The sequence below is a fragment of the Sipha flava genome, unplaced genomic scaffold (assembly GCF_003268045.1).
Source record: "Sipha flava isolate LNK unplaced genomic scaffold, YSA_version1 196_pilon_pilon, whole genome shotgun sequence".
NCBI lineage: Eukaryota > Metazoa > Arthropoda > Insecta > Hemiptera > Aphididae > Sipha > Sipha flava.
The window spans coordinates 289,704-308,317 of NW_020272770.1; the positions used below are offsets into that span (position 1 = coordinate 289,704).

General features: G+C 28.5%; 1 protein-coding gene across 2 annotated transcripts in view; it reads right to left on the reverse strand.

The window, feature by feature from the left end:
- LOC112681759 (protein outspread) overlaps positions 1 to 18,614 on the reverse strand; it is an 87,544-nt gene that overhangs the window by 36,420 nt on the left and 32,510 nt on the right. For both annotated transcript variants that reach the window (XM_025552064.1, XM_025552065.1), the window contains exons 3-4: positions 12,401 to 12,466; positions 639 to 836 (exon numbers count right to left, since the gene is read on the reverse strand). In XM_025552064.1, coding sequence (XP_025407849.1) covers positions 639 to 836; positions 12,401 to 12,466 — 264 coding nt within the window. The remainder of the gene's footprint in view (positions 1 to 638; positions 837 to 12,400; positions 12,467 to 18,614) is intronic.

Sequence of the window (18,614 nt, forward strand, 5' to 3'; positions counted from 1 at the left end):
TAAACCATAGATTATTATCGACTTGATCGTAAGACTAATTAATTATAATATTATGGAAGTTTAATCTAAAAAATAAATTTCAAATTACACAAAAAATTATACATACATTGTATTCATCGATTACAATAAGTGATTATTTTGGAATTGTCTAGATTTTTATCTCTTCAACTTGCTCCTAATCAATTTCGTAAAAAATATTTATTTTAATTGTTTAAATATAACGTATCATACAAGAAATTTTTATTTTTTGTTAATAATAATAATTAATGGTATATATAAGAATGTATTTTTCTAGATACTCATTTAAATTTAAATTCACTATTTCATATTTTTAATGAAAAAATAATTTCTAGACCAAAAGAAAAGTATAATTTTTACATTTTAATAATTTTATTATACACATATAATTTATAATTTAGAAATAAATCTGAATATATCGCTACTATTATCAATGTATTCTTAGCAATAATATTCTCGATCCATAGTAATTTTAGACAGTTAAATTATTTATAAAACTGATTATCCAAAACTGGATAAAAATATACAACGATTGAGATTCATATAACAGCTCATCATAAATATTAGTTTTAAACATACTCGTATATCAACTAAAAAAATATGTAATTGTATAAACTCACCTGTGTAGTATGACGCATATATGAGGTAAGTACATCTTTCCAACCCTTAGCTTCTTCTCTACACGCTCCTTTGACGAAATGAATATTTCGATCAGAGGACGTGATGGCCAAACTATGAGGATTTCCAGTTGCATCGTCAGCTTCTTCCACAGCAATGGCTGTAAACATATCCAGCCTGGCTTGTGGTACAGTGTCCGGCTATAGAAAAATAATACTAACATAAGTAAGACATTTTTATCAATGCATTATTAATATATATACATAAATTATGGTAAGAAACTGAGGCACTCAGTCCGGAAGCCATTAAATTCTAATAAACACCTACGTGCAACAAGAATTCGAGGACATAACACGTAAATTGGATGGAGTCTTAGGAACAAGGTTACATAGATGTTTTGACATAGACGATGTTGAAGAATCAATTTATCTTATCATAATAGGTTCATACGTCTTTGGAAAATAATTAAAATCACGTATCAAAAGGAAACTATAGACTGATTTCAAATAAAACTATTTTGATATTGGATAGCTGAAGCAGTATAACTTACATACGGGTTAATTAAAAAAACTTTTTTATAATTCTGATTACATAATATTTACATATTCAAAATAATAAATATTACAATTTTTTTCAATACTAAAAAAAAAAATTCAATTATTGTATTGTCATGGTCCTGATTCATCTTTATACTTCCGTAAATGAAATTATCATCAGCACAATATTATGTAGCCGTTGAAAGCAGTGAATTAACTGTTTTATTTTATTATTTTAAATTCAGATAAGTCTAATATCTCCGAGTGTAAAGGTAATCAAAATTGATTTAAAATTAGTTTTAAAAACATAAATTATTAAAAAAAAAAATGCTCGAAAAAATTTAATACATTGAAAACGTTTTATTTGAATTTTTCTTTTTTTTATATAAACAAAAAAAAATATAATTTAAATAAATAAATTTTGGGATTAAAGGAAGTTCTATTTTATTCTATTATAAGTTTTATCTATTAAGATAAAATATTAAAATTTTGAATATTTTGTAATCATAATTGATTTATAAATCATAATTCAGTTATAAAATATCTAATATCTCATAATATCTATCATAACTTAAGATGTTGTAAAAAAAAAAAATGAATCGCTTAGTCATAAATATCAAGTGAAATAAAAATTATTTAAATCGTCAAGAAATACATTTAGATACAAATATGTTTACTCGTATTTATTAATACATTATTGTTATTTTTTCTCCGACAATACTTTCTAGGCTCCTGACTCAGAGGGTACATAAAATGTGATCAAATATTTATATCATGCAAATGTCTAAAAATACTGTTCGTTATATTTTAATAATAACGAATTGAAATTCACTTAAGGTGGTAAATATTTTAGTATTATTTGTAAAGTCATACTAGATTTTCAACCGAATTAATACGAATACTTGAGCGAAATAAAAATTAAAGATACAATCTGAAGCATACATATCAGCAATTCATGCAGTGAGTTAACATATTTTTGGAAATGATATAAATAGACCCTCTCCTCTCCGTAGAATTACTGGGAATAAATATTAAGTCAACTACAGTTTATTTATAAACATTATAAAAAAAGTAATGAAAAATATTAATATGAGAGATAAAAAAAAGAATATCGATTGTGATATATTATAAAATCTTAGACTGTACAATATTAATCGATGACAATCCTTAGCGGTAGCTCCTTATTAAATTCTTATAAGTCAAAAATTTACAGAATTAAAGTGATACTACGATTTAATAAACAAGTATTAAACGATTAAATGTTCTGTTTGCATCGAAGACGTCTAGGCAGGATATTTCAATGTTTACCCTTCTCTCTTTCTCGCAGAAACCAATTGAAAAAATTATAAAAATAAATAAGAATAATAGTAATAATATTATTAAAAAAAAAAAACAACGATAAACACTGATCGTGCGATATTCGTGTAGAAAATAATAATAATACAATCGGCGGCGGTGGCGGCGGCAGCGGCAGTTGATCTTCGTGATAACATTATATTATATTACCTGTATATCTGAGCAGCGGAATCAACACAGGCGTCGAGACCAACAATAGGACCACCACAGCCGTCGCCGCCATCAGTGCAGTAGACTTGAATATTTTCTCGCATGCGGCAGTGCATTTTTTTGCATATTTTTACAATAATAATACATGGCGATTATAGGTAGGTAGTAAGTATTAGGTTAATAATAATTTATGCTAAAAGTGTAATAATAGCAGTACTCTGCAGAGAGGTATAAAATTATGTCATTTTCATATAATTGTATATACTACACAACAAGAATGCTCATATTTTCAAAATTCAAAGACAACAAAAAATTTAAATAATTTCTATAAACACAGAAAACGTTCTTATTTCGTCATATGAGATACGAAATTCTACTTCCAAAACGGTGCTATACACATAGTTATTAATATTATTGTTTTAACGAAAAACTACAAATGCTCTATTATTATAAATCAATAATATAGCTATCACGCTTATCGTAAACTATATATATAAAACCATATAAGTATCGATAAATAAAATACACACAATAAAAATGAAAAAAAATATGGTACAAAATGAGTACGTTTTTTTTTTTTTTACATTATTCACAATTTATTTCATTTCCAACTTGTGTTTATAAATAATAATTATGCATACCTACAATAAAAATATAATATGACTATAATTACCCGCCGCTATCGGAGTTCAATTTACAATTTACAACGAAGTGGGGGCCTCTCAGATTCACGTATAAAAGGAACCTGTTGCGGCGTACGTCTGTGATTTTCGTCCCTTTACCTTTTTTTAGTAGATGTTTGTAGCGGTATTAATATTTAGTTGTAGCCGTATGAATATAATACGAAACCAGCAAACACACACGAGTTTCGAGGGTAACATAATTACGTGCGCCGAATCGATGGAACGTTGATTTTTTTTCAATACATAAATAAATATAAATATGAGTGTATACGTGTGAGTATAGATGATATTATATTTTCATATAAGTGTTTTGATAAATTTTTATGTATAGAAAAGGCAAAAAAGGAATAAAAAAATAGCACCATTTTCTACGGTAGCCAACGAGGTGAACGGACCGTTGGGTTTCAGTCATCGTCATCGTAGTCATGTCGTCGTCGTCGCAGTATACATATCATAGTACATGCAGGCACATGCAGATTTGATATTAGCCTTGATCAATACATATAATAACGATAATAATAAAATAATGATAATAATGACGACGCGTTGAAGATTAGATGACAGTAACCATTATATACAGTCAGTCAGCACGGGCATGGAGGCGTGTTTTAGAGAGACGCAAACATAATAACGTAAGCACGTTTTTTTGAAAGAATAGAATACAAAAAAAAAAAATTAAATAATTAAATAATGCGTAACTAATTATACAATGAAAAAAAATTCTTTTTTTTTTTTAAATTTTTAATTATGACGCATAGTGTTATTTCGAGGGAATCGGCTCGTCAAACAATTAGTCTGATCATTAAACATGTACACAAATAGTTTTTTTTTTTATTAAATAAAATCTTCGGCTTCAGAAACCATTGGACAACATTAAGATATAGGTTATTTATATGATAAATACAATATTAGATATATATATATATATATATATATATATATATAGTGTTATATTTGGCTGAGAAATTTTGAGTTATGGAGGAGTTCTACCATGGATTGTACATTGTGTGGGTCTGGACACAAATATTCCGATATTTTTTATGGAAGGTCGGAGTCTCTCCTTTCATTTTCGAAAATTAGACATTCGGTAAAGATGTATTTAATGGTGAGTGGGTGGCCACAATTGGAGTAGTTGGAAGATTCTTCTCTCATAAAGTGGTGTTGATGGATGATGTATGACATATCCTAGCTGATGATATTATATAAAATTCTAGAAGTTATCAATGACAGCCAGAGTTGCGTTAAACAGGGGGGCAAGGGGCGACAAATTTTGGAGGATAAACATAAAATAAAAAATATATCATTATAATTTTTCTTGTATAAATATATAACAGTAATACATATTATTTCGTTCATAAAAACTACGAAAAAGCCGAAGTCTACCGCTGCACGTTAATGAACATGTAATAAATACTTCTATTTTTTACCCAAGTAAAGTATAAAACATAAACTGCCAATGAAAGAAAAATTATTTTGCAAAATGAATAATTACAATGGCATTCTTGTTAATGTTTTTATTTTCATTATATAAGATAAATAAAAATGAAACAAGTGATAAAACATAGTATATTTGATGGTAAATTTTAATGGACGTTTTAATATTATGTAGTATCTATATAAATCAAGTATCTTAGAACAATCACATAATATATACAATACAACTTAACTTTTAATTATAGGCCATAATAAATATATAATGATATGTACAACCTATACATATTGGCTATACCATATAGTATGAAATACAATCGTTTCATAGGAACATTTTTAAAAATATTTACACAACCATAATAATAACATAAATTTACATAATTATTAGAACAATATACTGGTGGTAGGTAATACACTTTAATAGTTTACAATTATAATAAAATGTATTAAAAAGTTAAAAACAACAAATCGTAATAAAGAGTTATAAAAATATAGACATTTTATGTATAGAATATTTGACGAATTAATTGAAAAATAATTTAATAAAAAGAATAAATTAATTTTTTTCGATTGCAAATAATTTAAATAAATTGAAGTATTATTAAAATAATAATTCATAATTACATAATATATTACATATTAACATATGTAGCCATTATTAAAACTATTTTAAAAATATAACTTCTATTGGTTTATTTTTATAACAATTATTAAATATAATAAACAGTTCTAGTCTAATATATGATGTTTAATTATTAAAACAATAATAAATAGCCAAAAAGATACCCGCATATTTTTTAAACGTCTATAATTAACTAAGAAACAAACTTTCAAAATCAATAAAAATAAATTAAATTGATATTTTATAGGAGTGAATTACATTAATGAAAATAATTGCATTTGAAATTAGTTATAATCATGAATAATAATTTTAAGTTGAAATTTTAATGAATAACGAACGATTACTTTTGAAATTACTGTTTTAAATTCAATACTTTAAATGTAAAAAAGATGTACGTTTTAATACATTCAGTTCTTATCATAAAATCTGAAGCAACAAATAGTTGAAACTTGAAAGATTAAAATTAATTTCATAATATTTCTCAATTTAGTTGGATTATACTTAAATATTGTGCTCTTTTTGTACAATTGAATTGTTTATTACCATGCAAATATTTTACATTCTCTTTATAAGTACTATTTTTAAATAATAAGAATCTTCTTCTTTCTTAGCTTAACGGTCCCTGTAGGACCTGAGCTGCCACAAGCAATTCTCTCCATCTTTCCCTGTCCAATGCCAGGTCAACTGTCACATTTCTTCCCAACATCTTGATATTCTCCTCTACCGCACTTTCCACCTTGTTTGTGGTCTGTCTATGGGTCTTTTTTTATGTATGGTCTCCGCTAGTACTTTTCTTATGATGTTATTATCAGTTTTCCATACATGTTCAAACCATTCTATTCGCTTAATTTGTATACACAACAAAATATTGGGTTTTAAATATAGTCTGTATAGGTTGTCATTCTTATTGCTCTCGAAAATTCCTAACTCTGTATTATATATTGGGCTAAAAATGTTTCTAAGTACCTTTTGTTCGAATATTGCCAATCTGTTGTTATCACATTTTGTTGAAGACCATGTCTCACATGCATATATGATTACTGGTCTCAGATAACTTGTATAGAGCAAAGTTTTTGATTTTCTTGACAGTAATTTGGATTTTAGCAGCTTAATTATACTGTGATAAAACCGGTTCCCACTAGCTATTCTTTCATTTATTTCTCGGTGCATGTCATTTTTACTATTTATGTTTACTCATAGGTACTTGAAGTTTTCCATTTTTTCAAAGGTTAAATTACATACTTGTAAGTTATGTTGATTTTCGTTGCTTCTAGAGAGAACTATAAATTTAATCTTCTCTTAATTTACGCACAGCCCTATATTTTTACTAGCTTCCAACAATTCAGATGTAGTTTATATAATTTCTTGTCTTGTGTTACCTAATATGACTATATGGTCTGCGTACGCTAATATCGATTCATACCCAGTTTATTTAAAGTTCTAATATTTCATGTCCCAATTTTGATGCAGTTTTCTGATTCCAGTCTTTGTCTAGTTCTCTTTCATATCCGAGGCTTGTTTTGTGGTTTCTTAACATTTAGTGTGTTTTCCTATATAGGATTGTTAGCCCTACAATCAACCTTCCTTTCCTAGGAAGGAGAGGAGTTCGGGGCACAGGGTTTGTCAAACCCATAACACATGTAGTGTTTCCCCTGGGGGGTAAATACTTAGAAAGTAATAGAATACTTAAATAATTAGAAAGTTAAATATAAAATTGAAAAATTCAAATTGCTACTACATCATTATATTTGTATTACTAACTAGAATTTTTAGTTAGGTATGTTTGAACAACGCGATGGAAATTAATTGGTGGACCAACATTTTGAGGTTATAATCTGATAATGAGGATTAAGCAAAATTCACTACTATTCACATATTATATAGACCGTGTCGAATTCACTCACGTCTCAGAACCTCAGAAAAAGTTACCAGTTTTAATTTCTACAATTATACTATAAATGTAGTAGGTACCTATAAAATATAAAGCGGAAGGTCTATTAAAATTCAATAAGCATTTTTTCCGACTATCGACATTTTTATAACGTTTGTCGATTTATGTTATAAAAAAAAAAATACAGCAGCAATACATTGAATGAATAAAAAAATTAATAACAATATTATTGAAGTTAATCTAAAAATGTATTTCTTACTTCTTATATGTACGCCTATTATTTTAATATATAAATTATGCTATAATAATCCTATAATAATTATTATATGAATATAAAAATAGTTCATAATAATTAAATTAAATAGACATGTAATGGTATACCGAAGATGACATCATTGTTCAAGATGTCTTCTTTACAATCTTAGACAATTTTCCACAACGGTAAATTATACACTGGTCAGTCTAATCAATTTCAACAACTTAATGTATACGCCAAAATAATAAATCGCAAAGAAAATATTTATTAGACCGTAAACGAAGTGTTAAAAGTATGATTTCGATGAGTAACATACATTTTATAATCGAGTTTGAACATTTTTAACATTATCATATGTATACCGAATCCAATGAAAATACTTATATATAGTTGCACCTCTGTATGAATTAAAGGACCATCATTTACATTGACTCAAACAATTATAATTTAAAATGTTATGCTTATTTCATTGAGTTAAAAAAAACTTATTTCCGAGAACCAAATATATCGTTAGCGTGGTATATTAATTATTAATAACTATGTAATTAAAAGTGTAAATTATTTAAACATTTTTCATACACATACATCATCCATTGTTCTAAATGAATAAATTCAAGGTTCTAATGCCATTATTAAAAAGTTCACTTATAATTTCTGACCAAAATTTTCAAAAATATTAAATATTTCAACATTTGGCGTATATTTTTGTGATTAAATTATATATTACATCTGACAATATTTGTTTATACGATATATCTTTTATCTGATTACGATATTGTCATTATGAACTATATCTTGAATGTATAAAACTTAAATAGTAACATTTGAATAAGTCGAATCTATATATACATTGTTTATATACATCATTGGTATTAATACTGGTTAACTACTAATTCAGCACCACTGTGAGTTACGCATTTCAGTTACAAAAAACATAATACATAATACACGTCATATGTTAATAATGATACGACGAGTATCCGGTATTTAAACTCAAATTTTCATTAATATATACAACGTTTTCGTGTATTATAAAAAACAGTAGTTTAGGCTAATGTAAATATTCATAATCAAAAGAGCAAAAAAAAGGACAAATGATGGTAGCGGGGCGAAGAAAAATTCATCCCATATGCCATACCGTACATATACATACTTAAGAATAGGTTGTGTGGTTTACGATTTATTGTTGGAAATATAAAAATAGATATTCATTTACAAAAGATGAATTGCACCCTTGTATAATAATAATGAAGAGAACGTCGTACTTTAACAATCAATTTTTTTTTTTCTAGAAACGTTCTATTACCCAAATGATTTTCGACGTGTGCATCAGTGTAAAATATGGACCGGCGGTGCTGGTGGCGCTTTGTAACCGGCGACGAGCCAAAGGTTGTCTGTAAACTCCAAACACGGAAGAAGCAGTCACAAAAGAAAAGATGATTCCGCACATATATATTATCCCTTAAGCATTTTAATATTCAAGATCGTACTATTGAGTATACTTCAATAATTTCGTAGATTGAAACAAACCAATTCGGCACGTTTTCCCTCAAACCATACTGGCACTTTTACCCCTAAAAAATAATTCCTACTCTACTCTGAGTGTTACACGACAAGTATCAATATCGTTGTAAAAATAACAATTGAAAATACAAGGCATGTAAAAGTACATTAAAGTGTCTCTGACGGTTCGTTTGATTCCGTCACCACTTTTAACGAATTGCGGATTCAAGCGAAGTCTAAAACAGAATATTTCTACGTGCCTAAATCCGATTTGGATGGTTTTCACCGAGGAGCTGTTTCAAGATATCTGTACACAGTTGGTTTGACGAAGAAAATGAGTAGAGACGGTGAAAAATTTTTTCAGGATATATGAGAGCAGTCGACGTCGGCTCGGGAAAATGCGCGATGTGCGTGCGGATCGCGTTTGATCAACCCGTGCTCGTATAAATATACACCGAAGGTCGAATAAAACACGCATATTTTTATTGAGTCAAAAGAGCGAATTATTATCCGGTTCGATACCGATTGCTTTTGTGTAACTCGGTTATAAATTATTTTAAGTACATACGATAGATGTATACGTCGTACAAATGACATCACATTGAGCCGTGTGCCGCCGGTACTACGCATTACGCGGCGGCTTCGGGTGCGAACGAGAGACCAGTGAGCGCGCGCGCGCGCGCGCGCGTGTGTGTGTGTGTGTGTGTGTGATGAGATGCGCTGCCGCCCAACAGCTATAGTTCGTGTATACAAGCACAAACACAGGCAAACGCACACGTACACATATACACACGTACACGCACACACACAAACGCACGCTTACGTGTGAGGGAATGCGGTCGAGGCTCGGGCCGGGCGTCACCGCCACCATCGTTGCTGCCGCCGGATCGTCGACGACGAGGAGTGCTGCTCGCGTGTACACATACGCGGCGACGACTATACTATGACGACGACGGCGGTGCACAAGGTGGATGACCTTGGGATACGACCTCAAACGGCCAGGTGAATGTTTGTATAATATCTGATGTGTACGGATAATAATATCCCACTGCAGCAAACAGCCGCCACACAACCGAGATACGAGTGTTATTTTTGGGTAAAATGGCGACGAACGCGGCGACCATACATACGAGGTAACGGGAAACGAATATAGGCAAAGGCACGGTGAAAAATAAGTGATGGAGTGGTGGATCCACTGCCATCGATAGGCCCTGCGGATTCGGCACGATTGGGCGAACGTTGACATTCCTTCGCGACCATGACGCGGTATGGAACGCGAGCGGCACTCATTACGCGTATTATACCACGACGACGCCACGGTGGACCGTGAACGGGAGAGGAGTGGTTTCGTCCACATTGTACCCGTGATCCGCGAGGGATCAAGGATAAAATTTATCCTATTTAATAGTGATGTACACGCGTGTATAGCACGTATAATATTGTATTTATGCATTTCTTTGGACGCGAGGGATGCCCTGTGACGGAGTAGTGAATCTGGGTCAGTTATTGCCTTTAGCGTTGAAAATTATAAATTTACAACCCTATGTCGTATAAACATTTAATACATGGTCACGTCACCAGACACTTGCTGTTTCCAGGAGACGTGTTCGTGCCCCTGGGACGAATGGTATTGATATATTCATGAAACATTGATGTACGTGTCGAATCGATTAACAACCATTTAAGCCTTTCTGCGACCATCTCCCCTTCGGTCCTCGATTACAACAATGGTAATATCATACACGCAAAAAGACAATATTGCATCGTGAGACCTTTACATTATTTTTAACCCGACTTAATTTTGCCATTGATATTATTGTTGTTGGTATATAAGAGAGGTAGTCACAGGTTAATCGGGACATAAGTTTGAGTCGACGCAACTATTTTTCATCTTATTTTGAATATTTTTTAGAAAACAAATAAAGTTTATTTTTCTCGTATTTTTGTTTAACCCACAAATATAAAAATAAGACTAATAACAATAAATACAGGCAATATATATAAATAACTATGAAAAACGTCACAAGTCTATATAAATTGGCCACTGCTGTTATATAATACGCATATACCTACTTAGGAAATCATTTCGGCTATTATTATCGCCGTGAACGTTCCATAATCGATCAACAGGATTGCCGAGCAAAATTCAAAATGCACTTATCGAACTGATCGGTTGTTGGTATATATGAAAATTAAACCACGCAATTTTTTTAATTTCCTGTATGGGCGGCGAAGTAAGATACGTGATCGGATGTCAAATTGACGCGTTCATTATGTTATGTTATATTGATTGCTGCATCAAGGTTAGCTGCACTAATCGCTTGAACCAATTGACTGATATTAATTACAAACGCCAAACTATATTTTTAAAACTACAAGAATTCAACTTCTGTTAGAATAATACAATTTTTTTTGTTTAGTGCCAATTTGTTCTCGGAAGAATTTTTTCAATTAGTTTTAAAATAATAAAAATTCAACACAACTTCAAAAACGTAATTATTTTACTAGGTACCATGTTATTCAAAATCAATTATCTTAGAATATGTAAATAGTAAAATAATTAATGAATAACGTACGAATAAATTATGAGAAAAATGCAAATGGAATAATTTATAGCCATTTAAAACTCATAATTAAACGATAACAAATAAGTAATAAAAATAATAATACGTTAGAATCTAACAAATTAGTATTGAAAAAACATAAACTAAGAAAATTATCAATAGATTTTAAATCTCAGAACATTTTTTCATGTAATTGCGCATTCATTTATCGCATTTGTTTTCTGAGTATTATTGAAATTTTTAATGTTAATAAAAGGGAAATATTTCAATATAATTACCGAGACTTTGTAACTACTTTATAGCTAAACTATAAATTATAATTATTATTGAAAACTGCAATGCACATGACATAATTGATATCGTAATACATACATATTTTAACATTTGAAATATATAAACGTACTGCAGAAGCATATTTTAATTTTACAATGTACAGTAGTGTTAAAATGAATAGATATACGTGTAATAAATTATTTTTAATTTTAGACTTGCGGAGCGATTGGATAATAAAAATAAATAGAATTTTTAACAACCAAGAAGCGAGGAAAACCTTGTAAAGTTTGATGGTAGGCTTCTGTGATTGTGGGTTGCTGTGGGATCTTAACACGAGAAGCAGTGTATCTATAAATACGCTAAAAATAATAGCCCGGACAATGCCAACAATTTCTCCAGCTGTCGCAGACCATATGGAAACCATTATAAATAAAAACGCGCAATAAGCTCACACGTATTGTGGCCTATATGAAATACATTTAAGTATAGAAATACTCACATGCTCGTCCAGTGAATAAATCAGTTCTCCGTCGTCGAACAGTACAAACCATCTTCTCTGCCATCTCTAAAACATAAAAGAAAAACAATATTTAATAGTGTGATTATTTTTCAACTAAATTTCATAATATGTTTATAAATTGTCAAAATAAAATAACTTTATTATTTGTTTTCATATAGCTGCATAAATTCATTCGAATCAAACTAGTTATTATAAAAAGCAGATTTTTTTCTAATTTTTTTGTTTATTAATTTTAGTATCACTCAAGGTTAAACTTATAATAAATAATTATACAAATTACAGTATATCTAAATCAATTAAGTGTTATACAAACGCAATATGAATAGATTGGAAATAATAGTGTCAAATTCGATATGAAAGGAACATCTAAATACTATTAATGATGATGAAAAATAATATAATTTCATATGGTATATTATACTACAATGGACACGTATTCATAAAAAATTGACATGTAGATCGTATTCATACATTAGTATAAAATGGAGGTAAAACATATTAAATTTAGGAAAATTGAGCGAGTGCATATTTTTTTTTTAATCTATAGAGACTTATCAAAATTAACAACTATATTATAGTTAATATTTATGACTAAAAACTTATTTTTTTCAATCCTATTTTCACGTATATGATAAGAAAAATTTAAAAAAACAATTGTAAAAAAATAAATAATAATAATAATTTTTAATTATAAATAAAATATAAAAAAAATTTTAAATTCACTTAAATTGTACAGCGTGCTGCCACGATGAACATATGCTGAATGCGTTGGACGTACAATAAATATAAAATGAATTATACCACACTCTCGATTTTCGCACGTTTTTATTTTTTAAGCTTACAGGGTAAGTCGATAACCGAAAACACCGGACGTTATTACTCACATTTCCTGCGAGTTGAAACATAATGTTGTTTTTCATGTAAAAAAATTAATTTTTTTGTTTTTATTACAACTTGAGTAAAACCCTATGGGAAAACATTTGCGCATAATAATGAGATATTAGACGGCCTATTTTTTACAGTTGTAATTATGATTTGCCAACATGCGGGTAATACTGCAACACCGATTTCTCTATATAAAATGAGGATAATTGCGTGTACTTAAGGAGCGGAACGCCCGTGTTCTAATTATCTTTACCACATTATACTATTGTGGCGCGGTAAAATAAGTTATCTTGTGGTCAAATAAAATGTTGTTATAAGAAACGAACATGAATGATATATAAACTGTAATTTTCGTATACTCATGTGTGGTATGCTATTAGCGTAGAAACATATTGTAAATTATTCTGGAGACTGTGAGACGTGACACAGGGTACGGAATAAGAGTATAATACTTTGGAAAAAAAAAAAAAAAAATAATTTACCATTGTAATGCCATGACGATACATGATGAAAAGCTGACGACATACCTATGATATTAAAAGTTCGCAAATAATGTATTAAAAGATCGAAAATATTTAAATGTAACCTGAGCCTAAGTCAATTTAATAAATACTAAAGCGTAACTTGAACGCAGTAAGAAAAACCGAACTAGCTAGCTCGTACTACGAATTTAAAAATAAAATACTTGTGCATTCTAAATATTGTTATTATTATTCTTACAAATACTTGGTCGATAGCCATAAAATTTAATTTCCATATGATTACTAAATAATATAGTAAAATAATAGCAATTTCTTATTAGTTTCAAACTTTATTTTAAGTATATAAACAGTCATATAAAATGGTTCAGTCGTGCAAAATATATTACTAATAAAAATAAGTTATTGATATATACCTAAGAGATCCCATTTTTTATATGTATTTTAGTTTGGTTTTTCGTGTACATATAGCTGATGTAATTTTAGAATACAATATGGTATATAATTTGGTAAAAAACAATGATAGTAAATTAATTTGAAAAGCAAACCACATAAAGGGTAAACTTGCAGTCATACGGATAATTTGTATTTAAGTATAGAAAGAATTCAACAACCATAATATGCAACCCTGATCACATATTAAAATTACTAAGCCATATGGACGGATATCACGCTACGTTTTAAATGCAAGTATAAAATTTCGAAATAAGACATCTTATAAATCTTATAATGATAAATAAAAACCTGGAGGAATAAAGTTCTTGAATATAACATACGACAACTTATTACCTATGAACCTATAAACCTACTTGAATCCGTCAGCCTTTAGTTCAAGAATGGTTTTAATTTTGACTAAAAAATTAATAATATGATTTTACGTACCTATATACGAGTACATAACACTAGCTGAATTACCCGTCGTTTCCGGATTTAAGTATAAAAATGTACGTATTATTGTTATCTGGCAAAGTTAAATATTAATTTTAGCCGTGAAGTTTTAAAAAACATTTTTTATTAATCTACTATTATATACAGCACTTTGTAGACAATATTCTTCACTGATTTATTAGTAGGAGAAAAGATCACCAAGGTATTGGGCGAACTTACGCGTGAGCAAGCTAGGTAGAACTGCTCATGTGAAATACATTTTTTTTTCAAATATATTTCCGCAAATTTAAGAATCTGGCTTTGAGATTTGTTCATGATCATTGCAAATAAGATTTTGAGGGGAAATAGTAATCGTTTGAAATCAAATGAAAGATCGTTAAGAGTTAAAGGAATTGGCTTTCAATATATTGCAATGTAAAGTTTAGACATTTAGCCTGTCGTTCTGATTGTGTTTTAAAATCTTCAGATTGGCATTTTTTAAATTTCACTCAAAGATATAGGAGATTTGATACTTGACTGAACACTAAAAGAATCGTAAGTAGATTCCAAATCATGTACGGTGATTGGTAAAGTGTTGCTTCTTCTAATATTGCGTACACATTCTGATCATCTTTAAGTAATCCTAGAATCCTTACACATGATTTGAAAATTAGGATATAACTGATTATTTACAGTTTTCAACGTTTCAAACGAAATGGGGCTCTGGATCTCATGAAGAAGCATACAAATATGAAAGCATTCTGTATTTTTCAGATGAACAATATAAACTATACCCAGAAGGTACTCTTTTTTGACACCTGAACAGCCTTTAATGTTTACTCTTCTCCTTTTTCTTTGAAAATTTTTCTTTTTCCAAGCGTAGTACGGACGTATATTTGGGTAAACAATGTTTTTGTAAAGTTATCCATTTTACACAGTTAAAAAAAATGATTAAATCCAACCAAGAAATAACGTTTTTTCATTTTTAACCCTTTTTTACCCTTTTCTCCCATAAGAGTTTAATTTCGTAAAATAAGGTTTATTCACAATTAATTATTTGTATAACAAAGTACCATTTGTATATTTAAATTTAAAAAAAATCCGACCAAAAAAAGTTTCCCATTTTTATTCCTTTTTATCTCCCTAGGGATTGAATTTAAAAAATCCTTTCTTGGCGGACGCCTACGTTATAATAGCTATATGTATGACAAATTACAGTCAGATCCGTCAAATGGTGGTTTAAGTTGTGCGTTGATAGATCAATCAGTCAGCTTACTGTTTTTTACATGTTTTTCATTACATGTTATTGTAATTCAAATTATGTTTTGAAACACCAAAATAACTCGTCCTATTTCTGTATGGTTCTATTGTTGATATAATATTAACCCATTATAAAATATTGATCCATAAATATAACACGAGGTAATGAATGATTGTGCATTGTCTTATTTGATATCTGTATTATTTCCAAATGTATACAATATACATTGTGGTCAATTTTATAAAAATATGGGTTTATATCATAGTTTAAACATTCGTCTTGTTGTCGTGAGTAACAGATTGAAAAATGACAACTCCTATGATCGTTAATAATCTCCTACTGATAAATCAGTATATTCTTAATCCAAACTAGAAAATATATAACCAAATAGATTGTACCTACTTATAAAATTATATTACATAACTTATTGAGGGAGCCTAAGTTGACTCTTTATAGCTTTAAAAGAAATTACTTATAATAAAGCATTATAAAATGAATATATTTAGAGACTTAAAATATATAAATTAATATATTATATTTTTATCTTTGTATGATTAATTGATTTGTTCAAATATTTTAATTATTGTAATTTAAATATATAACAGACCATGATTTGTGTGCAATATTATTTAGTCGGGTATAATCTCTATTTTAATTCCTAGTCTAATTATAAATCTGTTTTAGATTGATCTTATACAAAATATATATTCAAGTAGGGTATAGCCTCAATATAGATCATTTTCTAACATTGATCTTGTTCCTAGACATTTATAAATGTCTGTTCAGTGTCGGACTTTTCTAGTATATTGTAAATGAAACGGTTTGGTTCAGTCAGGCTTAAACTTTTATTTTATCGATCTGGTCGGGTCTTTAAAAAACAGCCCGTACAAGACTATAGAGAACTTATATATATGTATATATTATATTGTCAGAAAACGAATTATCATTGTTATGATCTATGCAATAGCATAAACATTAAACACATTCGAGTTCAATGATATTTTCTTAGTATCTGAAAACCTAGATAATAACCATAAATATATTTTTCTTAATGGATATGTTAATATATGATATATATATATATAATAGTATACATATTTTGTATACTTAATTATTATATTTAACTTTATTCGTGTACAGAAATTTTACTTTATCGTATAAGATATCTGTAAAACAGGCACTGGCATAACTACATATAAAAAACCGGTATGTCATAGATATAAGAAGCGTAAAAAATTAGCACAATCACAATACTGTTAATATCTTAATTCAACACTTCTATGGTGTTTCTTAATAATATATCGATTTTGTAAATCAAAGTTGGCTGGTGTTTCTGGCAATATACCAATTACGTGTTTTTTGTAGCCTTGATGCGTGATAATAAAAGTTTTACAATATATGTAATACTGATGATTAAATAAAACGCGACTCCACATTATACACATTTTACACGCAATAAGGCTTCACGCTCGAATTAACCTGTTTTCAAAAATTAAATTAAATCTATAACCATTAAACTCAAAAACCTAAAATTCTACGTAATATTATCTCAAAATTGCCTTAAATATGATCGACAATATATGAAACAAAATATCATACTTACAATCAAGTAATAAAAATGTTAAAAACTCAACTTACATAATTCTATTAGTATTTCAAGTATTATTAAGAATTTATAATCAGTTAGTAATTGATATTTCACCGAAAATTATTTAAAATATTAATATTAAACAATCTAAAATGTTCGATTTATGCACATTTCAACTGTTACAATGTAATTCCTATTTTATTTCCGAATATAAAATATTTAATATATTTTTGGTATTTAAACCTAAAATAAATGATAACATTTATTAAATGTGAAAGTGTGATATTTAGGAATATTTGATCATTTTTAATATTAGTAATGATTTTCATTTATGTCAAGTTATATACTCGTAATTTATAGAACTATAGAAGGAATCCAGAATTTGAAGTGAATTTTTAACTATTTTATATTAAACGTTGTTTTACTGACTTTAATTTTTAATATTTTAAATCAATAGACTAGAACACGGATGGTAGATCCATGGCACGCGAAAAGATTTTGTGGGCACGCAAACATTTTTACTATTATATATTATATAATATATAATATTATAGGACCTATAATACAATATAATATAAATAATTAACAAAGCAATATTATTGTAATTATTATTATTATTTATTATATATTATTATTATTATGTACCTAAACTAACCTTTTTATACTAATACATTAATTATACAATCAAATTATAATATAACAAAATATAATATTTTCAATATTTTTTTCATGGCACGCTCTATATAAAAAAAAAAAGATAATTTTGGGCATGCGTGTTCAAAAGGTTTGCCATCCCTGAACTAGAATATGTATTTAATAAAGAAAAATATTTATGAAAATTATTTTTATTTTATCTAGTTATTGGAATAAGTTCTATTTTAATTAAAATCGATTTTTTGATCATCTTATAATATATACATAAAATCAATTAAAAAACAAAAGTAAAAAAAAATCCATAAGTAAATCTATATTAAATTTTATATTTCCCAAATAAAATCTTAAATCATATAATCTAGTAAAATGTACGTAGTAGTCAATAAGTAAAGATCTGTAAATGATCTAATATGTAATAACTGCATCATATACTGCTATAGCTGTACTACCTTTACAGAT